The sequence below is a fragment of the Apostichopus japonicus genome, chromosome 20, assembly GCF_037975245.1.
Source record: "Apostichopus japonicus isolate 1M-3 chromosome 20, ASM3797524v1, whole genome shotgun sequence".
NCBI classification, from domain to species: Eukaryota; Metazoa; Echinodermata; class Holothuroidea; order Aspidochirotida; family Stichopodidae; genus Apostichopus; species Apostichopus japonicus.
The window spans coordinates 7,049,899-7,074,027 of record NC_092580.1 but is presented as its reverse complement, the minus strand read 5'-3'; the positions used below and the strand labels follow the sequence as shown (position 1 = coordinate 7,074,027).

Here is a 24,129-nt window from a genome sequence, read left to right as displayed (position 1 = left end):
AGTGTGAGTGTGGAGCAGGGTCGAGGGTCTGGGGAGAAAGAGGAGGAGTGGGAAGGGTACGTGGTGTCAATGCTCGAAAGTGCCGGAGGCGTAACACTGGAAACAATCGAGTCTACCATTTTCTGAGCAAATTAGCAACTTTAGCTGATTATGTTCGCAGTGTACACTGCTTCCAACAAGGTAAACACATAGGTTACAGGATTTGTATGCACATATACATTCTATGAGACAACAAAACAAAGAAGTTTATGATGTTAATACCATAACAGGTTTCTATATAGAATAGATGGTTAAATGGCAGATATATTTGAACGCGTAACCTAATTTGCATATATCATTCTAGGCTGAAATTGTTCATTGTCATCAAGTGACAAGGCTAATAACCATGGCAGTCACTTGCCAAATTTAGGTTGAGATGAAATACTTCTTAGAGGTATGATACAGTTGAACAGAACAATGCGCTATTGTTACTTGGGTAAAAACCGAATCCGAATCTACTGTAAAACGATGTTATTGTTTGTAACTTGACGTAAGGATACAAAATAAATGGATTTATTGATTCAATCAATATTTATCATTATTACCATCGCTGCTCTGGTCAGGGCAAGGATTTGGGTCTAATGTGAGGAGAGTTTCCCCTAGTTTTCCGCTTGGTAGATTTACAATCAAACCGTCACTTTCACGAACCAAGTTGACTTCTTTGGTGCAGAAATCAAAATCTAAACCAAAATGTAGATAAATTGTGAATTGACAGTGAATATTCCAGTTTATTAAAAATGACAAAAGGTACTGCTTCCGGCTTTATTTTTAACTATATATGTAAGTAAGAATAGAGTTTACACATTTTCAGTTTACAGTACAGGCAGTCTAAAACACAACTGCGTCAGCGAATGTCAACATTTCATTAAGTATACGAATATCATAGTAATACGTATATATAGAGATGTAGAACTTTTTAACGTATTTTAAAACAATAAGTGGAAAACAAAGTAATGAAAATGTGCAATCTGTTTTGAGATCCGTAGATAATATTGCTATTTATAGGAGGAAACGACTGTGTTCAGGGGTGGGTCTCAGGTTTTAGAAAGGAGGGTGTGGCATTGGGATAGTTGAGGCTGGTTCTCATCTAGGGTGGTCTGAAAAAAGGTTAGGCACATAACTATCAATTCAGGTCTACACGCAAGGCTGTGCTAGTAACGATTTTTATTTGTGTGTGTGGTGGGGGACGGGGGGGGGGAGTGGAAACGGGGAGGTGTGATGTACATCCTTCCTCTATCCGCACCTATTGTTACAAATTATACCATTGACTTTCACAGACATAAATTCCCCTTTTTCAATGGACTATCTGCACCCTTTGAAATAATTCACCACACTATAAAAGATCAATTTTTTGTATACAATTATACACTGCGTAAAAGCAGGTAACCTTACCTCTCTCTCTACAGTCAGAGGCTTGTGTGAAACCGACATCACACCTAGCAAAGGAAAAAAACCAACATTAATAAGCAAAAATCAGAATCGTCTGCGTAAGGCACAAACCTAATTTAGTTCTCACATAAATTTGCTTTCTCAGAGCTCCTTCGATACGCACTATCGCTTCCATTTTTCACATGTATATATTAACTATAATTAACAATTAATTAGATAATTGGGACTGCATGGGGATTGGCATATAGAGGGATATCAATAAAGTGTACGCTTAAGTCGCTGGAATGTGAAAGTCACAACTTCTAGACTGTAGAAGCAAAATGAATTTATTACTGACAAACATTGAATATTCCGATCAATATCGTAAATGTATAGGTATGATAAAGAAAATGATATTCTTACATGCACTTTGGGATGTATCCACCAACTGGTAGATAACACTGTCCGTTCGTTCCACATTTGGTTTCAGGACAATACTCTAAGAACAAAGAAGTAATCAATTAAAAACAATGAAATGGGACAGGTCATTTAGTAATTTAGTTAAGTATAGAAGAATGACAATGTCACATACAGCTGGTGGTGAGGTGATATATTAACCAACAGGTATATAATGAAATCTGTTCGTTCTCCATATGTTGTCATGAAAATGTAGTATAATAAGAACAATGTAATTATAAAACAATAGAGAACAGTCATGCACTGAGTAAGTTTTGAAATAATTGTCTTGGAAGTAGCTCATCAACCGAAATACATGCAAATTAAAATGGTTGCTTTTAAATGTATCAGAATTTCTCAAGCTATACTGACAGTAAAGAAATAAGCCATGAATCCATTTATGTGACAAGTGCATCCTGCAGTAGGTAATGAACACACCCATTAGCTTGTGATATTAAACCTGAGATACACAGTTACGTACGAGTAAGGAAAATGTTCCGTTCTTCAGGGAGCATGATGCCTGTGGGTAGGGAGAGGGAGGTCGAGGCGAAGGACATCAACTGCTGTTTAACACCGTTTAGCTTGTTATTGTCTGCGGATACCGAAGAAATTAACTCAATGGCGAAGCGGGATATGATGGACCCTTCACGAAAGGTTAGAAAGCAAACACCGATAAAACCATCCGTCGAGGTCAAATTGACAGTTATCTGTAAGGAAAACAAGAATAACGATCATTTACTATATACTCTAAAAACATGATTTAGATATTTTAGTCCTTTTCTGAGTCAGTTTTATTGGATTAAAAATACAAAATAACCTTAAGTCTCGAACATCTTTGAAAATTTAATTACAAAAAAGACGTCGCAGAGAAGAAAAAATAACGGGTTTTATTTGACATTTTAGCAGAATGGGGAACAGAGGGGAGGGGAGGGGGTGGGGGATAACGATGACTTTCTAGCCAAATATGAATACACCGTTGTATGGGTTTGTGAAGTAAAATTTAGTGACCATAGTTAGAAATTTACTGACTGTTTCATCGATGCTTGAAAACCTTTTTTTATTTACCTCCTGTGAAAGACTGGTACTTAATGCTGTTTTTTCTGGTTGGTCTGTGACGTAGGACGTGACGTCAACAACGGTATTATCAACCTCCATCGACATCTCAAATCTGTAAAACACGACCTCTGTCAGGAAGGTAAGAAAGATAGAAAAAAAAAAATGATAACAAAAATGTTGTGAAGTTTGCAATAAAATATCACAAAATACTTTAGAAAGTGTCTTTAAATTATTTTGCTTCCTATCTGGACTATGTCACTGGTTAATTTATGAACATGATAAATTTATTTTAAAAATATATTTTGTTTACTAAGAAGGATGAAAATCACATATGTAAATAAGTTACACTTGCTGTGAAAACCTCACAAGTCTACGGTCTTATTTTGAAATGATGGGATCCTATCTGACACTTCTCTCCTTTATACAATATTGCTCAAATACCATCTGGAGACAAAGAACATATTTATCATTATAGCTTAACGTAGATATGAATATGTAGTCCTTGTACGTTTTAATTGGGAATTACATCTTATATCGTTGCGCATGTAACTAGTAACGCATTACTACATCAGTAACCGCACATGACTCCACAGTTTTACATTCAGAGTACAGAAGAATGAAAAAAAAAACTAACATAACATAGAAGTGGTGTATCCTATACCTGGTAAATGCACCCACTAACGTAACACGATAGTAGTGTATCCTACACCTGGTAAATGAACCCACTAACATAACATGGTAGTTGTGTATCCTACACCTGTTAAATGAACCCACTAACGTAACACGGTAGTTGTGTATCCTACACCTGTTAAATGAACCCACTAACGTAACACGGTAGTTGTGTATCCTACACCTAATAAATGAACCCACTAACGTTACATGGTAGTTGTGATTCCTACACCTGGTAAATGAACCCACTAACGTTACATGGTAGTTGTGTATTCTACACCTGGTAAATGAACCCACTAACGTAACATGGTAGTTGTTTCCTACACCTGTTAAATGAACCCACTAACGTAACATGGTAGTTGTGTGACCTACACCTGTTAAATAAACCCACTAACGTTACATGGTAGTTGTGTTTCCTACACCTATTAAATGAACCCACTAACGTTACATGGTAGTTGTGTATTCTACACCTGGTAAATGAACCCACTAACGTAACATGGTAGTTGTGTTTCCTATACCTGTTAAATGAACCCACGAACGTTACATGGTAGTTGTGTTTCCTGCACCTGTTAAATAAACCCACTAACGTTACATGGTAGTTGTGTTTCCTACACCTGTTAAATGAACCCACTAACGTAACATGGTAGTTGTGTGACCTACACCTGTTAAATAAACCCACTAACGTAACATGGTAGTTGTGTTTCCTTAACCTATTAAATGAACCCACTAACGTTACATGGTAGTTGTGTGACCTACACCTGGTAAATGAACCCACTAACGTTACATGGTAGTTGTGTTTCCTACACCTGTTAAATGAACCCACTAACGTAACATGGTAGTTGTGTGACCTACACCTGTTAAATAAACCCACTAACGTAACATGGTAGTTGTGTTTCCTAAACCTATTAAATGAACCCACTGACGTTACATGGTAGTTGTGTATTCTACACCTGGTAAATGAACCCACTAACGTTATATGGTAGTTGTGTTTCCTTTACCTGGTAAGTGACCGTCGGGACTTATAAGAGAGAGATCTGTGAGTCGGTCATCAAAATCCTTTATAATATCTTGTACACAGCATTGGCTGAATGTTACCAGGAATAGGTTGTACTTTACAACCGTCTGGTCCGGGAGATACTCAGTGATGACAGCCCCAGCAAACTCCCGTGTACAAATCCCTTCTCTGTAATGATCATTCATCTGAAAAGGGGACGCGTGGGGGTGGGGGTGGGGGTAGAAAAATAAAGTGAATGAAAGTGTCATATAAGAAGCAACCATGCCAATACTTTATAAATTGTTAACGCTTTTTTTGGAGTAAGTGTTTGAGCATATGATGTGTTTGAAAAATTTGGGAGATATAGGTTCAAGAAAACTACTCAACAAATACAAGAATATTTGCGATCAAATACTTTCTATTTTTAAAGGTATCAGTGACAGGGTAGGTCATGTTATCATTGCTTGCTAGGATGTGACTAAACCTTGATGCATATATTACACCCTAAACATACGCGGTTGGAACCGTAATAATCATGCATATTCTAAAACATGGACTGCCGAAGGGTTGCAAAAATATTCAAATTCACTACAAAAGGATAAATGCATGGTTAGTGAGATGATCCATTCCTTGGTGTCCAACCCTTGATTGCTGGTGGTCTCTTTTTAAGTATTTCATTGTTACAGGGACTCTTGTGGTACATCACGTGACTTCCTGCAGTCATTTCTTTATCATTTCTCCCATAAATTATTTCATCCATGAATTATCAAAGCAGCTAGATATTTGCATATAAATATAAATATATAAATATATATATATAAATATATATATATATATGTACATATATGTACATATATATATATATATATAAATATATATAAAGGAAGCTGCCACAAGTGAATACTTGTTGCATCAGTTCTGTGATTTCCTTTAAGGACAATCTGCCCACTCTGTGTACAACCTCGTACGTACCCATTTCTGGAAATCAAGCTCCGCAAAAGATTGAGTCAATGCATATGTGGATATCGTAGCCGTCACGTTGTACATCTTTAAATCTGCGAATAAGAAAAATGAATGCTTCAATGAGGGAATATGCGTTTACACACATTTGGAATACACTAGTATAGAGCATGAAACTTATTTTTCCATTTGAGAATGAAGCAGTGAAGAAAGGGTCACATCAGATGTTTAGACACTGCATAATAGTAAAAAAAAAACATTTGAAATTCATTCTTTATTTTCTGTAATACCAGTGGTGAATCCGGGATATCTTGGAGAGGGGCCCGGAAGACAGGTATCTGTGGATACCGATATTTCTAAAACAAAAACGTCAGCAGAATGTAAGGAATGATCATGAGCAAAGCGTGCTAATTATTTGCACTGTCTACCTTGTTTTGAGCAAATGAGATGTTCAGGTACCTTTTCGCACCAAGGCAGTTTCAAATGAGGGGACAGCTCCCCCTCCCCACCCTGGCCCCCCTACTTAGATCCCCCAAATACCATAAACAATTAACTTTAAATTATATTTACATACCATTCGGTGACGAGATTACTACGGAAACTGTGAATGAACAGATACTTGTTCTTCCAATCTGGTCTGTGGCAGTCATTCTGACAACTAATGATTCACCGGGTAGTAAAGCGCCCTGAAGACTATCTAAACCTGTGAAACTACTAATTTGATCTTGACCTCTACTGAATCTAGCCGCATCCCATGTGACTATTACTGAATTGGACCTATCCACTGTGTAATAGGTTATATCGCTCGGGCAGTAGTCTACCACAGGACCTAGAAACAGTTTGAAATAAACAAAATGAAAGAAGGTTAAAATCACAGCAATGAATTACAATTAATACTAAAAATTTGTTTTTAACCAGACTCGTTACTTCTTGCATGATATTTGTAGGTAAAGTACTTTATGAGTTCTTTACGTACAATAAGTCAGCATCTGTAAAGCTATGCCTGAATATTGTATGATGATGATGATGATGATGATGATGATGATGATGATGATGATGATGATGATGATGATGATGATGATGATGATGATGATGATGATGATGATGATGATGATGATGATGATGATGATGATGATGATGATGATGATGATGATGATGATGATGATGATGATGATGATGATGATGATCACGATGATCATGATGATCATGATGATCATGATGATGATGATGATGATGATCATGATGATGATCATGATGATCATGATGATGATCATGATGATGATCACGATGATCATGATAAACATACCAATTAAAACTGAATTAGCTTTATCTCCTTACCACAGATACAACGTGTATTCACAGTGTAAATAAGTGATGATAAACTAGTTGAAGACATAGGAAAGTGCTAATGTAAAAGGTTTACCAGGGCCACCAGCCACCAGGAGGGGGTAGGGGAGGAGAGCCCCCAACGACTTCCATTCCACATGCAGGAAATAATTTCACCACCTTTGTCGATTGGGTATAACTCATTCCCGTCCCCTATCTAAAACATTGAGGGCTAATTAAATCATTAAATTCATTGAAACCAACAATACATCTCTGTCTCATCAGTTAACGATGCTGTCTGCTTTAAGTTTTCCAATATTGTTTGGTGTATGACGTCTGGCGTTAGGGCTAGCTGGATCTATGCATGTTTCTAGAATGTTGCCAACTAGATTATGTCATCAGACAGTTAAATCTAAACGATATGAAAAGATTACATGAAGGAGAGTCCCGAGCTATGGTAAAATCATATTTTTTACCTGGGTCGTTTGCGAGTATCGTTATTTCACCGGTGGATATACCGTTGCAAATAGTCAATGGTGACGTCACAGCCGTAGCCACTAAATCAAAGCGTTCATTGCCTTCAGTGAGATCATCGTTAATAATCGATATTACTTGAGCGATTTCAGTCTCTGAAGCTGGAATAATTACTGACGTGGGTGGTATTGCGATGAAATCCTCACCGGCGGTAGCAGTGATTGGAAATATTGCTAATTCTGTATTGAAAATGGACACATTTATTGAACAGTTAATACTGCAAGTGTAACAAATTGAACTGAAACTTAAAACAATAAAAGTTTGTACATTGTTTATAGATAAATTGCCTCCAACGAATTGTGCATATAAAGAAATGGTCGTTTTATATATAGATCAAGAAAGTCACTCCAGTTTTTTACCCTTAAAGATTAAACATTTTTACACAAAATAATAAATATATATCTTGGTCTCATTTGCATATTTGATTGTATGTGAGCATTGAAGTCCATTTAGTTGGTGGTTATAGGCTACTTCTTTTGCAGTTCTTACCTACTGTGATGTCATTATCAAAACTGTTTGGCAGAGATATGACAACCGAGGCTTCGGTGTTATCTTCTTCAACTGCGATATCTTGTATTAGAATACAAGCTGGAGACAGACAGGAAGAAATAATAATAATAATAAAACATCAACAAATGGAATAGGTTCAAATTATATCGAGAGTACAAACCTTTGTCGGGGTGTCAATAGGGTGAGCTTTTTCGATTCTAAGTGTAGTATGGGGCTGAGAACATCAGAGGATGGGTGCGAATGTCTTTATCCCTATACTACACTGATGAAGGCTCAACAAGGCTGGCCCATTATGAGATTCGTGAAAAAGAATTGTTCATTAAAATGCATTCTGCGTGGCATATATATTGGACAGACCTGAAGATGGGTGAGCCCCCCCCCCCCCCATCCTCTCTCCACACCAAACGTGACTCAAAACGCCACAACGATACCCTAACGGATCAGATATCTCGGGTTAGGATAGAATAAAGATATGCGTCTAGTCAGGCTATCGTTTAGAGTAGTTAGGAATAGTATATCTAAGCACATATATCTAAGCACATATTACTCTGTTACTGTGTTCGAAATTGTGGGCATATTTTTTATTTAATATCTTGAACCTGAACCCTGCACTTCTTATGTATGCAACACTTAAATCATAATAAAACAATAAATGAATAAATAGGGGGGGGGATAAACACTTTACCGGCCTACGATGTCAAAGAAAATAAACACAGGTATATAAATGCTGTTTACGAAATGGTCGATGATATTTACCTTCACAAAAACGTTTTTGAATTGACTTACTACTATCATCGTTGTTTATATGAACAGTTGTGGTTGTGTTCAATAACATTACATTCTGTCGATCCGTGAATATCAGGTGAACTTTGAACGTCTCGTCCTCCTCTGCATTGTTATCCGAGATAATTGTCACATCTAAAGAGTTTTGGAATGGAATCCGGATGGAATCTGTCTCTAACAAAAAGTCGATACCATTTCTCGCAGTGACGTCCTCTGTTGAAAATACTATCCAAAAAGGAGAGAAAGCCGATAGGACTGAATCTTAAATCCGGCATATATATATATATATATATATATATATATATGTGTGTGTGTGTGTGTGTGTGTGTGTATATATTACGCTTTATTATTCATATTCGAAAAAATATTAAAACTTCAGTTATACACAATATTAATGACAATTCGCACATAATAACTTTAAACGTTGGCAACAACAAATAAATGTTTTTATCATAGTTATAATTTTCAACCACGACGCTGTTTGGTATTAATGAATATGAAACAGTCTGCAGGGAGACGGTGCGGCAATCAGAGTTGTCACATGAGACTGAGTCACTAATCTGCTTTGACCTACCTGTTTCATACAATATTTTTATGTATGTATGTATGTTTTGTTTGTTTGTTTGTTTGACTCGCTACTTTTATTAACCTTTGTTTGTTTTGTTTTACTTTCTTGTAGCAGTTTTAATAGTCTGTTTTCTAATCATCTATTAACCTATAAAGTAAGTTGTAACTTACTGACAATAATGGAGGCGTCAACGTCAAATCTAACTCCAGGACCAATCAGGATTGGAATACTGACCACGTCATCCCTCTCAGAGACTGATACCGTTGATAGCGCCATCGCTACGTACAAGCCTATAAAAGACCAAATCACCATCAGTCTGTATCTTCACTTCCTTGTTAGATCAATGAATTCTTCAAATATACTGTCTTTACACATCAACACATATAACACAGATGGTCATATACAAAGACTCCCCATTTCATTTATGATTAATTTCGAAGCCTTCGTCGGTATGGTTAAGTAATAAAAATGTAGCTATAGCAAAATTCTAAAATGTAAAACAGAATGAAGGAATCTGGAAGGCTCTCAAAATCGTAACAGTTGTTAAACAGATGATTATCAGTTTTTTTAAGTTTTCATCATTTAGTTTGTTCTCAGGGCTTTGAATTTCTAAAAAAACTTAAAAAGTTTTTCTTTATATTATCAATAAAAAGTTCAGTATATTTTGGAATACATAAAATTTACATTTAATATGTCTGTGGTGATTGCGAAGGTAGAATTGAAATAACATATATATAAATAAATAAATGTATGTATATATATATATATATATATATATATATATATATATATATATATATATATATATATATATATATATATATATATTGGAGGATCATAGCAATTACTGCGTCATACCAACTGGAGGAGCAGAGCTTAAATAAGCTGTTGTAGAAGGTTGTGTTGATAACGATGAAGTTGAGGGCTTTATTCTACCGCTGCTACTTGTTTCTTGTGTCACAACGGTGGAACTGCCTTCAGAGGATAGAGAACTCGCTGGCTGTGAAGACATCTCTATTGAATGTTAAAAAAGTTAATACTAAATATACATATTTTAACTTTCACGGTACTTGATCGGCTAACATTATCACTAAACGTTATTGGCGCGTTTTTTTTTATTCTGTATGTAAACAAGTTATAAGACTATCTTGGACTTTAGTCCTCTCACCATTTCTGTATGAAACATGTTTGATGTAACATTATATACCAGTTTCATTGACAAGATATAGTGTTCAACTTCATTGATAACTGAGATGCTAGTTTAAAAAGTTTCAAATTCCATTAAAACTAAATACATTAAAGAAATTCTAATTCAACACCTACCAGGGGAAATCGATGAAATATTTGACGCTTGATCGGTTGATGAAGATGTGGATGTACTTGACACTGGACCTGAGACTGACACTGAACTGACCGGTTTGGTGGTTCCTATTGTAGGGGTACCCATGCTTTGGGTGGATGTCGCTGTTGGGGTATTTGTCCCTGTTGCTGACACTGAACTGCCCGGTGTGGCGGTTCCTAAGGTAGGGGTACCCATGCTTTGGGTGGCTGTCGCTGTTGGGGTATTTGTCCCTGTTGCTGACACTGAACTGCCCGGTGTGGCGGTTCCTAAGGTAGGGGTACCCATGCTTTGGGTGGATGTCGCTGTTTGGGTATTTGTCCCTGTTGCTGACACTGAACTGCCCGGTGTGGTGGTTCCTATTGTAGGGGTACCCATGCTTTGGGTGGCTGACGCTGTTGGGGTATTTGTCCCTGTTTCTGACACTGAACTGCCCGGTGTGGTGGTTCCTATTGTAAGGGTACCCATGCTTTGGGTGGCTGTCGCTGTTGGGGTATTTGTCCCTGTTGCTGACACTGAACTGCCCGATGTGGTGGTTCCTATTGTAAGGGTACCCATGCTTTGGGTGGCTGTCGCTGTTGGGGTATTTGTCCCTGTTGCTGACACTGAACTGCCCGGTGTGGTGGTTCCTATTGTAGGGGTACCCATGCTTTGGGTGGCTGTCCCTGTTGGGGTATTTGTCCCTGTTTCTGACACTGAACTGCCCGGTGTGGTGGTTCCTATTGTAGGGGTAGCCATGCTTTGGGTGACTGTCGCTGTTGGGGTATTTGTCCCTGTTTCTGACACTGAACTGCCCGGTGTGGTGGTTCCTATTGTAGGGGTACCCATGCTTTGGGTGGCTGACCCTGTTGGGGTATTTGTCCCTGTTTCTGACACTGAACTGCCCGGTGTGGTGGTTCCTATTGTAGGGGTACCCGTGCTTTGGGTGGCTGTCGCTGTTGGGGTATTTGTCCCTGTTTCTGACACTGAACTGCCCGGTGTGGTGGTTCCTATTGTAGGGGTAGCCATGCTTTGGGTGGCTGTCCCTGTTGGGGTATTTGTCCCTGTTTCTGACACTGAACTGCCCGGTGTGGTGGTTCCTATTGTAGGGGTAGCCATGCTTTGGGTGGCTGTCACTGTTGGGGTATTTGTCCCTGTTGCTGACACTGAACTGCCCGGTGTGATGGTTCCTATTGTAAGGGTACCCATGCTTTGGGTGGCTGTCGCTGTTGGGGTATTTGTCACTGTTGCTGACACTGAACTGCCTGGTGTGGTGGTTCCTATTGTAGGGGTAACCATGCTTTGGGTGGATGTCGCTGTTGGGGTTTTCTGGGTGGTTACATCTGCTGGAATATAAATAATAAAATATGAGGAGTCGAATAAAACGCGTCACAAAGATTTATACATTGCTTTATATTGATAAGATAAAAAGAGCTTCAACATGTTGATATCATCGTGGACATGCCTACATCAGCTTCAACATGTTGATGTTATCGTGGACATGCCTACATCAGCTTAAACATGTTGATGTAATTGTGGACATGCCTACATCAGCTTCAACATGTTGATGTCATCGTGGACATGCTTACATTAGCTTCAACATGTAGATGTCATCGGTTTCAACATGCATATCGATGTGCAAATTATATGCTTCGTTAAATGTTACATATCACACTATACCTGAAGTTCTGGTTGTCACGTTTGATTTGGTCGGATTATTGCTGGTACCTTCTGACGAACCTGCTGACAGAGATGAGCTTTGAGAGGGAGGGTGCGTTGAACTGCCTGATGTGGACAAAATAATCCGAGGAAATACTGTTAATCCTGTTATTATTCATATTATTTGTATGAGTTTAAAAAAAAAAACTTTTAGTCGGAGCCGGATATGAAGAAAAACCTCTTTTAGGAGGAATGTACGACAACTTACATTTTAGGTAAAAAGGAATACACCCTACAAGTATTTGTTAATTAATTCTTATTGTTTTAGTATGATTAGCTGGTGCAGTGGGTGCATTTCTGATAAATATGTCTCAATCCTCTCTAAATCTACTAAATTGTAGATTTACAGCACACCCGGAGGATGTGATGTGATGGGAAGTCAGAGGACGTGATGACATCATTTCGAACAATTTCATTTCGACATCCACAAGTCTCAGACATGTCTATGCTAGTTTGAACATGTTGGGTTTCATATTAGAAATGTCGATGTTAGTTGGCAAAATGTAGTAATTACTTCGTTTCAGTTCGTTTCAACATACGGTTGTTTTTGACCGTGTCAACGTTAGTTTTGAAATACCTTGAATTCATATTAGACATGCTGAAGTAAGGTTCGATATATCTAAGTTATCTTCGAGTTACAAATGTTTTTGTAAAAGTCTATGATATTTTGGACACATCGATTTTATGCAACATAACGAAGTTAGCTTGAACAAGTAGACATCAAATTGGTTATACGTGAGTGAGTTTTGACATAGTCGTGTCTGATTCATATTCGTGTCTGTCGATGCTAGTTTCAACATGTCAATTTCATATCATACTAGATATGCCCATGTCAGTTTTCACTTTGTCGAAGATAGTCTGAACAAGTCGATGTTCGACCAAGTTAAGCAGTCATAGAAGTATGATAGTATACAGTTAAACTATAGAAGTATATAGTTAAACTGTCGTATCATACTGTCCTATATACATAAAATGGAGAACTCACGAATTTGAACGCAGGTGTTACTACCGGTAGGACCATTATGAAACCCGTCATGACAAACGCACTCGTATGATCCTTGAGTATTGACGCAGGTTGAGGTTAAGGGGTCACAAGGGTTCACCGTTTGTGAGCATTCGTTGATATCTGTAAGGATGATGAAAACCAGTTATTTCAGTATATTTGATGAGGTAACTCGATAATAACTGTGTATTGGATAAACTACGTTAGAATCCATCAATCCATGGTAATGCAGTAATCATAATATGAAGTTGACGAATAAAAAAGAATTCCTTTCTGTGAGTTCTTTTGTGTGTAAAGTTTGCTCAATTTGTAATTTTAGATTTCCATTGGTCTATAGTGGATTTGGACGGGAGAATTGGCTTCTTATGAGAGTAAGGTCATTCCCTGTTGACATTATCATAACACAACTGCTCAATTGTTCAGTAATTTCCCCCCCCCCCCCACTATCCCCAAGAAACAAAATGGACATCCATACTTTACCCACACATTTACCATGAGTGATATATTTATAGTGAGAGCGCTTTACCGCGATAAAACGTTTTAAATGAAAATTCGTTCTGTTGATTTATGTTTCTGAAATATGAAAGTAAGGCGGACAGGGCAGTTGAACAGTTACCAATAAAATGAACAAACTGTGGTTTGTTTGTAGTCTAAAATCGATGTGTGACTTTCAAAAACATTTTTTTTTCAATATTTTTATTCCACCTGTTCTTTGAAAAAAAATCGCTTTCGATGATAAAACTAATTTATTTCATAAAATGCGCACCGTCACAACGATTGGGATTGAATAGTGATACCATGTACCCATCCGTACAAGTGCAGAAACGGTTCCCTTCTTCTGCCACGAAACAGTCATGATGTGGCGACGGGCAGAGGTTTTCATTCGGTGGACAGGTAGCTGGATTCAGTGGAACCAACAATAAAAAAGTATATATGAGAATGTAGACCGAACTAGACTTAAAGATGCTTTCTACGTCATATATAGTACCAAAGAAAAGACAAATTTTGCACTGTGTACGTATTTGTTCTTTTTAAATTTTCTGTTACTTCCGATGAGCAGATCTATTGGTCTCTAGGCTTAAAAGTACATTCACGTAGAAAAGACCCTTTGGACGCAAGCTGTAGGCTTATCACGTGACTCACGTGATAAGCCTAGCTGGCGTCCAAATGGACCTATCTCTCAAGAAACGAAAGAGGTATAACAACATGGACCGATACAAGATCATTTTGGCTAAAGTTATTCAGTTTAGCGAGTGATACCGCATCCAATATACCTTAGATCAACAGTAAAAATGATACGTACGAAAAGGGACGCAGACCATGTCAATGTCATCCTTAGTGTATCCTGCTTGACAAATACACGTGTAGGATCCAGCAAGGTTAAGACAACTAGAGGTATCTGGATCACAAACATTATCAATCAAACCACATTCATTTATGTCTGAAATGAGAAGAAAGTCAACTAAGTTGTTAATCACAAACTTCATACTATATAGAAAAGGCGGAAGAGATACCGTGACAGGCCTATATATGTATAATACATAGCGTACTATAGCGAGTTCTATTGAATTCAAATAGACTGCGTATTATAGTTTTCTAACACATTTATTTATTCCCAAAACCGATAAAATATGGGGACACCTTCCCCCCCACCCCCGGGGGGCCCTCAACCTTTCCAAGAGTACAACATAGAAGGGACTTAAAAGGAGCACCATAATTGTCGCAAAACATTCTAAATGGACCTACTGAAATGATATCTTAGGCCACTGGTGATCGAGCCATAGTGGGTATTCAAAGTCATTTATTGCGCGTTTCATAAATTCTTGGTAGAATCACCTTGTTGAAAATATGCACTATATATAGCGGCCTGTGAAAATCAATTATTGTACTTCAATGGATGAATTAACCCGTGGTAAAGGACACCTGAATTAGCTTGAGCTACTGACTAGAACTTGTATGTGAGTCCGACTTAGGCGTATTCAACATAAAAACTCCCTGATTCAACATAAACCAGTACAAGTACAGGCTATATCTGCAGTATTCAAAATTTAACAAACTATATAGTTAATAGCTCACCTTCACAAATTTCCCTATTATTCTCTACTGGAGCGTACCCCGTCAAGCATGAGCAATTAGTCACGCCTTCCGATGACGTCACACATTCGTGTAGTTCAGTGGAACAGGAGCAAGGCGCTGTTATATGAAATGTGTGAGACAACTGTAGATAAAGTTGGCGAAGTCAAACCTTTAAAGGAACTCCTAAACTTTTCAGATGAAAAGGAGGAACTATCCATCATAGAGTGGGAGCCAAATTTATTTCCATTCCGGTATTATACCGCTCAGATGTACAGACCAATGGGAGCAATTCTTTTGTTTCTATTTGCTGGGGTTGGAGGTGTGTGAGAAAAAAAAAACTCTATCGAGGAGTGATTAGGAGTGGGGACAATAATGTTTTACAAACAAACTCTATCGCTTCATGATCCCAGAGGCTACGTCACTGACTAACTAAACTATTTATTCATAAAAATCAGGAATGTGATTTGACGATACTGTCATTGTGACCGTACATCATGTATCGTGTTGTCAATGAAAATTACATACATTGTTACATTACTAAGTGTGCACGTCTAATGTAAACTGAGGGAGACATGCTTATAAAGAGCCATGTGAAATAGAACACAATGTATAAAGTGTAAGTTAACATAATCATTTGATGTATTTGTGCAGCACACTGTGAACCACCTTACCACACCCCACTCTCCCCATTCCACCTTACCCCCACCACCACCGCCATATCAGGCACGTTTTGTTTACGTGAAGTCATACCCACTAATTGCCCAATCAATGTATGTAATGCTATTGTGTTATGGATAACCACTTCGAAAGTTCAGTTCAAAAGCTCACCTGTTTGTCCAAGTACATTGCTGACTGAAAAGATAAAAAGATTGAAATTATATCATAACACCATAATAATCGGTTTTGCTGCTAAAACTGTAAAAATACTACCAATTGTCTAATTTGACATATTCCTTTATTTAAATGAGTACACAAATCATACACACATGGTCACAGACATGCATGGTCACAGACGCACAGGGTCACACACACACATGGTCACAGACATACATGGTCACAGACAAACATGGCACAGGCATACATGGTCACAGACATACATGGTCACAGGCATACATGGTCACAAACAACATGGTCACAGACATATGTGGTCACAGACATACATGGTCACAGACATAAATGGTCACAAACAAACATGGTCACAGACATATGTGGTCACAGACATACATGGTCACAGACACACATGTCACAGACATACATGGTCACATGCATACATGGTCACAGACATGCATGGTCACAGGCATATATGGCACAGGCATACGTGGTCACAGACATACATGGTCACATACATACATGTTCACAGACATACATGGTCACAGACTTACATGGTTACAGACATACATGGTCACAGATATACATGGTCACACACATACATAGTCACAGACATACATAGTAACATAAATATATAGTAACAGAATTACATGTTCACATACATTAAGTGATGGTGTAATTCAGAACAACAGAGCAAACTTAATGACTCCATGTTGCGTTGAATCTGGCACCATCTAGTGACAGTATGCTCCTCTACTATATGTAGAGGAACCACCAGGAGCCTAAAACACAATCAGTTACGTAAGTACACCTCCCCCTTCCATCCCCACAAAAAAGCTGTTAACAAAACATCTTATTAGGGCCAACCATAAAGTTCAGCCACATAGATTTATAAGGTTCCTTGAGTGGTGTTGATGAAGTGTAATTACTACATCATTCGGTCAGAGTGACAAACACGCATATAGCATAAAAGAATAAATCTCATCATGATGTTATACCATGTCAACGTGAATTCATTTTTTAATGTTTCTATCACAAGATAAGGTTAATGTTACATCGATAGACACATTGGTAGGCACATTTCTTATAAAAAGACGCACGACGCATCTTATATTGACTTACTGTATTACACATTGTCATATATATATATATATATATATATATATATATATATATATATATATATATATATATATATATATATATATATATATATATATATATATATATATATATATATATATATCGCTTGATCCAAAACACCTGTGCAGGTGTTTGCAATAAAAAAAAATCTTGTTCTTGGCACCTTACTCTTTGAGTAATTTTCAGTGTATTTTGATTTCATTTAATACAAGATTCACTGATTTTTGTGACGGTCGGTAGGAAGCTTGAGTGGCGGTCGGTAGGATGTTGATTTACCCTGAGTGCCGGTCGGCAAGCACTAGTGGCGGTTACGCCCGACCGGCGCCGACCGGCGTGGCTATAACACTGTATATATGTATATATATGTATACATATATATATATATGTATATATATATATATGTTTATATATATATATATGTTTATACATATCTTTCACAGTTACATACACATCTAATACTTCTTCGGCTGCAAACAGAAATTACAGAAGGACAGGATTGTTACTCAACTCGAGATGCAGATAGCTCAAATGGAGAACAATTACAACGATGAGATGAGAACATGTACGTAACTTTTGATATCCTCAAGATCAAAAGGTACGGCATGCCATACGTTTCAAAAATGTCCAAAACAATATAAGCATGTCCAAATTTATATAAACATGTCGAAACTAATATGAGTATGTCCAAAAATAATACGAGCATGTCCAAAATAATATGAGAGTGTCGAAAGACTATATGAGCATGTCCAACATATTAAAAGAATGTCGAAAAATAATACAAGAGCGACAAATGTAACTGCCTAATTCAATTTTGTATTGAACATTTTGGCGTTTTAAGTTACGCCATATGTTGCAAAATATCCCAAAAAAATATAAGCATGTCCAAACTTATATGAGCATGTCCAAATTTATATAGACATGTCAAAACTATATGAGCATGTCCAAAATAATACGCGCATGTCCAAACACATATAAGTATGTCCAAATATAATTTGAGCACGCCCAAAATTATATGAGAGTGTCGAATAATAATATAAAAGTCTCGAGTGTAACTGCTAACTTCAACTTTGTTATGAACATTTTGGCGTTTGAAGTCACGCCAAATGTTTCAAATATCAAACTTTTATATTGGTATGTCGAAAAAAAATTAGCTTACAATACCTTCTTTGGTGGTAATTTGTATCAACTGACACAATGGTTATCATTATGACAATATATTATTGAAACATTCTTCTGTTTTTTGTGACGCAAATAATTCAAAATATGTAAAAACAAGACCATCACCTAACATTTTTCCTTTTCACATCCCTTCGTAATGTGAGTGGTTTCGCCCTGCCTAGAGGTGCTTAGATTATTCATATATTGTTGCGAAGGCAAAGAAGTTCACGTGCGAAAGTACGTACAACATGCACAAGCGCTAACAACGTACAGTAGTTATCACACATGCGTACGTTGACAGTGAAAATGAAGTACTATACTGTGTTACTTTTTTAACGGAAAATTGTGACACTTAATTACGGTTACCAGGCGAAGTAGGCCACTAGCCCAGAATTAAAAAAAATAAGCCTAGGTTAGGGGTATTCAACGTTTAATCTTCACTCTCACCTTTTAACTAAATTTTAAGATGGAAACGGGGGAAGAACTCGCCAACTACATATTATTGATTAAACCGCGTGGAATGTTGGACACAGTGGTTCTGCCTATTAAACTCACTGATAGTTACAACACCTTGGGGCCAGGTTGATCACTCGCGCTACGAAACAACTCAACTAATATTTCCTCGAAAATAAAATCGTTCTTGATCGAAATATCATTAAAATATTAACACACACACTAATACGGTAATGGATGAACTGTATATCGTCTTAAGTTACGCTGGATATGGTGTTTTTGTTTTCAGCATACCAAAATAAAAAGTTTGATATTTGGAACATATGGCGTAAATTCAAACGCCTGACTGTTCATTACAAAGTTGAATCGAGCAGTTACGCTCGAGACTTTTGTATTATTTTTCGACACTTTTTTATATTTTGGACATGCTCATATAGTCTTTCGACACTCTTATATTATTTTGGACATGCTCTCATTATTTTTGGACATACTCATATTGGTTTCGACATGTTTATATAAATTTGGATATGCTTATATTTTTTTTGGATATTTTGCAACAGATGGCGTGAATTCAGATGCCAAAATGTTCACTAAAAAGTTGAAGTTAGCAGTTACATTCGACATGTTCATATAATTTTTCGACACTCTCATATTATTTTGGGCATGATCATATTATTTTTGGACATACTTATATTAGTTTCGATATGTTTATATAAATTTGGACATGCTTATATTTTTTTGGACATGCTTATATTATTTTGGACATGCTTATATAGTTTTGGACATTTTTGATACATTTGGCATTCCGTAAAAAGGTGACTTTAGGAACAAACTGATCTTTCATTTGTTGTAGAATAAACACTGCTATCAGTCCAGGTTGAATTTCTATACCACTTTTGTGGATTTTTAAATGTTCCTTCAACATTTGAGTCTCATCAATAATAATGGCTGTACTTCTTTTACATTGGTCAGTTCCTCAGATGCAACACACAATTTAAATATAGCATGTTTATAATGCGTAACAAATTAGTCAAGTGCAAATAGTATTGAGTGTCATCCAACGGTGGTCTTTTAGTCATATATTAAGAGAATTAGTTAAATTATGAGAATTTATCTAAACAAACCTGGCACATAAACACATTTCATAGGACAGACACCTCACACATTGACAGCCACGTCTAATACTAGCATACTGACATACCCCCTTCTGATAGTGATAGACATACGACATGATAGACATACGAACGATTGCCAAACATATATCAAACATTTATCAAACTGATAGACACATTTAACATTAACAGCTTAATTAACATTTGCAGACACATCTCATACTAAAAGACGAATCTCGCAATGACAGGGCATATCATACTGACATACATATTTCAGTTAGCAGACACATTTTGAATTGGCGGACACGTTTCACAGGTTTTATTATATCACATTCTCATCGTTGTCATCAAATTTATATCATAGACCTACATAGCCAATGTGTTATTGCCAGGCGCGGCGGAACGGAAAAATTATTGGGGGGGCTAATGTGTGGAGACTATCTAAGCGGAGCTCCACCATCGGTTGGCGCGGAGCGTACAAGAAAATTTTGGTTGTTTTCAAACCCCCAGATGGCCGGAAACGGCACTTCCCGAGTGTTTTATGCTGCGAATACCTAACCCTAAAATATGGGTCTCAATCCTGCAATTTCTCAGATTGCACGTAAAAGTCTGTAAAAACATTGTAATTTGTATATTCGATGGTGTTTTAAGAGAGTAGCTATTACTCGTAGTGTACTCGCAAAGACGTTTTTGAGTGTAGTAAGGGCAGTGGCGGGGCTAGGGGTATTGGCCAGGGGGCAAGAATGGTCTGTAGGGGCGCTTTCGACACTATCTAAGCGGAGCGCCACCGTGTGGCGCGGAGCGTACAGAAAATTTTGAGTAAAGATACTCCCTAGATTGCAGGAAATGACCCTTTCCGGGCCTTGCTAATTTGCAGATAAACGGAGAATAAATAGGTGTCGTCGCCATTTTGTGGAAAATTACACCAACAGAATATGACAAATGTCAATAGGTATATGAGAGCGCAATAAATAGTCAATAATAGCGAATAAGTAAAAAGGAGTGAAAGCTGAAAAGGGCGCCAGCAGTCCATTTGAGTCTGTCAGGGGGGGGGGGCATCCGCCCCCTGACTGTATATATGGACGCTCCGCCACTAAGTAAGTGGATGTTGGAGAACTGGCTGAAATGAGGCAAGTCATTGGCCTAAGACGAAGTTGTGTTACGCTTACCGGTACTCACACTCACTGCTTCCACTTTTCACGGGGCGTGAAGACGCGGTTGGGTGACAATTTGGTCTATAGCCAGGGGATGGGCCGAGGGTCCCCCAGCAATTACTAAAATTATTACACCTATATAGTATACGTGTGCATCGGACATATCGACAAGTATGCATTGAAAAATGGGCAGATGCACGTTTCGGAGCCTTGGTAAATATTGGGGGGGCTTATCATGCATTTGCCCCCTCAACTTTTTCATTGGGGGGCTGAGCCCCCCCCCAAGCCCCCCCGGTTCCGCCGCCACTGGTTATTGCGTAGTCGTAGAACTGTCTAATCTTTGCAATTTACCGCTGCACGAATGTTATTTCATAGCGTATTAAAGTACTACTCCATATCGAAATAGTTAGCAGACACATTTCACAGGTTTTTTTTATACCACATTCTCATCGTTATCATGAAATTTGACATTTATATCATAGACCTACATAGCCAATGAGTTATTGCGTAGTCGTAGAACTGTCTAATCTTTGCAATTTACCGCTGCACGAATGTTATTTCATAGCGTATTAAAGTGCTACTCCATATCGAAAAGGTCTTAACGCCCATTGTATAGTCCCTACTTAACATCACAAACGTCGAACTACGTAGATGCGTTCACGTCCTTTGTATTGTCAGCTAGTTTCTGATTCAAATCTTCCTTAGCTTATACTTTACACAAACCCCTCCCCCTCCCCAACCAAACCTCCCCAAACCGCCGCAAAAAAAAAAAAAAAACAGTACACTTACAATGAAAGAGGTGCACAGCGATCAGACATAAAATGACATTGATGGTTAACATTCTTGCCAAGAGACACGTTTCTTCGTCAGGAACTTTTTGCCAGGTTGTTCGTAGCTGTGATGTTGCAGATTTGATCTATGGCTTCAATATAATACAGCATAGTTATATGAATCAGTGATTTCCACAGGTCGTGATGTATACACCATATCTAACAATACACTCCATGCACCCGTATGGGTGCTGACCTATTTTCTACTTCAGTAACTTTAGAGAATAACCGAGCCTTGAAGAGGGGAAATAAAACTTGTTTAACTTTCACAGCTTCAGCAAATACACCATATAAACTTGACAACCTATCATGTCACTTTCTTAAAAAAAAACACGTTATTTACAAATAACTTTGCCAAATTGAGAATCATCGCGACGTTAATCTACAATAATTAACCACTTCTAAGCATCATATACAAACCCATTGTCTTATCGATCAGTTTGCCCATTAGTATTTCACTTTAATTTCTTACATTTGATATAAAAGCCAGAAAGCGACAGGGATTTTATCGAATCAAGAAAGGGTCTGATTTCTAGTTTATTCACGTTTTATGAAATATACCGTGGCCTCTCGGTAAGCCTGAAGTTTTCGTGACTTGTAAACAATCCTCTTGACTCATGAGTAGTAAACAAGTTTGGTACGCTGCCCCTGGGAGGTCTAATGGGGGTCTAAAATTGCCCTCAATTGTCCCAATTTTGCACCACATGTACTTACATTCATGTTCTTCAAAATGCAAGACATAAAAAAATAATAGATCCTGGTTGATAACATATCACAAAAAAAAAGATGTTCTCCTACTGGTTTTTGGTACTTTTTCTGAAGGCGAACTTTCGGGCGGACTAATATAGGCTTTAATAGGAGTACGCCACCCTCAATGGCACAAACCCTAAAACTACCCTAAAAATCCCAAAACAGTGATAAAGATATAACCCCAACTCTATGTGCCGGGAAGCTCAGTTGGTGCGCACGGCTTGCCTTCATTGTGTCATAGTACGTCATAGCCCATTGTTCCAAATGCCCTTTGTAATAATTTCCCATTTGGTATTATGTTGCCAAATTATATATAGGCATACATATATATAGTTTTCTGTGTCCTTTTAAGCATAGGCTAACAGACACTAAACTATATATGATGTAGTCTATTTCGCATTGGGTACCATAGCTTTTGTGCAACTCTGTGCAACTATTTTATCTTATCCAAAATCAGACTTTTCAGTTCAACTTTCGAGTAACTTCGAGTAAAGTTTCAGGTTTTCTTTTCTTCAGCGATGTTGGGTTTCACATATGATTAAATTTACTGGTTCGCTCTCTTTACGTTCTCTATAAACATGATTTCTTTCTCACCTTTTGTAGACAAGTCAATCTCCCTGATATTGCTACCCGCCCCCACCACATCGCCCCTTTAATTATACACTCTGATTCGTATGACTGTACAGTGTACTTTGTGAATAGAAGCACTGTGCCGATGTGTTAATTTGTAAAAGATTCAATATAACGTAGATACATGCACTTTGTATGACCCAAACATTTCTCATTAGTATATTGATCAATTTCACCACCTTTTACTTTCCGACGAACGGTTAAACAACCATTAAATAATAATAATAATATTAATAATAATAATAATAATAATAATAATAATAATAATAATAATAATAATAATAATAACAATAATAACAATAATAATAATAATAATAATAATAATAATAATAATAATAACAATTATAATACATTTTTATTTATAAAGCGCCAACATCCAGAGGAAACCCAGTGCTCAGTGGCGCATGTGCTCAAGCATATGCCATATAGTAATTAAGTCCGCCCTTGAAAATATTAATGCTCGGTGGTGACTTGATCATGTGCAATGGGAGTTGATTCCATAGAGCAGGAGCGGCAATGGTGAAAGATCTTCGACCAGAAGAATTGAGCTTTCAGTTTGGAACATAGAGAAGTAGATGAGAGGAGGAACGGAATGAACGAGCGTTGAGCCTGCGACTGATCATATTACGCAGATACTATGTGCAGGGGCGTAGCGAGGAATTTGCCAACGGAGGGCGAAAACTGTAGTAGCT

At 37.5% G+C, this 24,129-nt stretch overlaps 1 protein-coding gene across 3 annotated transcripts in view; it reads right to left on the bottom strand.

Moving 5' to 3' along the window:
- Positions 1-22,194, bottom strand: part of LOC139961822 (uncharacterized) — a 32,641-nt gene extending 10,447 nt beyond the window's left edge. Inside the window, exons 1-21 of one of the 3 annotated variants that reach the window (XM_071961366.1) lie at positions 22,017-22,194; positions 16,208-16,231; positions 15,380-15,496; positions 14,607-14,744; positions 14,070-14,201; positions 13,286-13,426; positions 12,262-12,366; positions 10,587-11,927; positions 10,122-10,277; positions 9,434-9,553; positions 8,699-8,920; positions 7,892-7,990; positions 7,345-7,581; positions 6,117-6,371; positions 5,555-5,637; positions 4,587-4,788; positions 2,929-3,047; positions 2,345-2,570; positions 1,831-1,906; positions 1,432-1,475; positions 585-719 (exon numbers count right to left, since the gene is read on the bottom strand). In XM_071961366.1, the coding sequence (XP_071817467.1) occupies positions 585-719; positions 1,432-1,475; positions 1,831-1,906; positions 2,345-2,570; positions 2,929-3,047; positions 4,587-4,788; positions 5,555-5,637; positions 6,117-6,371; positions 7,345-7,581; positions 7,892-7,990; positions 8,699-8,920; positions 9,434-9,553; positions 10,122-10,277; positions 10,587-11,927; positions 12,262-12,366; positions 13,286-13,426; positions 14,070-14,201; positions 14,607-14,744; positions 15,380-15,496; positions 16,208-16,231; positions 22,017-22,068 (4,024 nt within the window). In that variant the 5' untranslated portion in view covers positions 22,069-22,194. The remainder of the gene's footprint in view (positions 1-584; positions 720-1,431; positions 1,476-1,830; positions 1,907-2,344; positions 2,571-2,928; positions 3,048-4,586; positions 4,789-5,554; positions 5,638-6,116; positions 6,372-7,344; positions 7,582-7,891; positions 7,991-8,698; positions 8,921-9,433; positions 9,554-10,121; positions 10,278-10,586; positions 11,928-12,261; positions 12,367-13,285; positions 13,427-14,069; positions 14,202-14,606; positions 14,745-15,379; positions 15,497-16,207; positions 16,232-22,016) is intronic. The other 2 variants (XM_071961364.1, XM_071961365.1) reach the window with 2 other exon arrangements.
- Between the last annotated feature and the right edge of the window lie 1,935 nt (positions 22,195-24,129).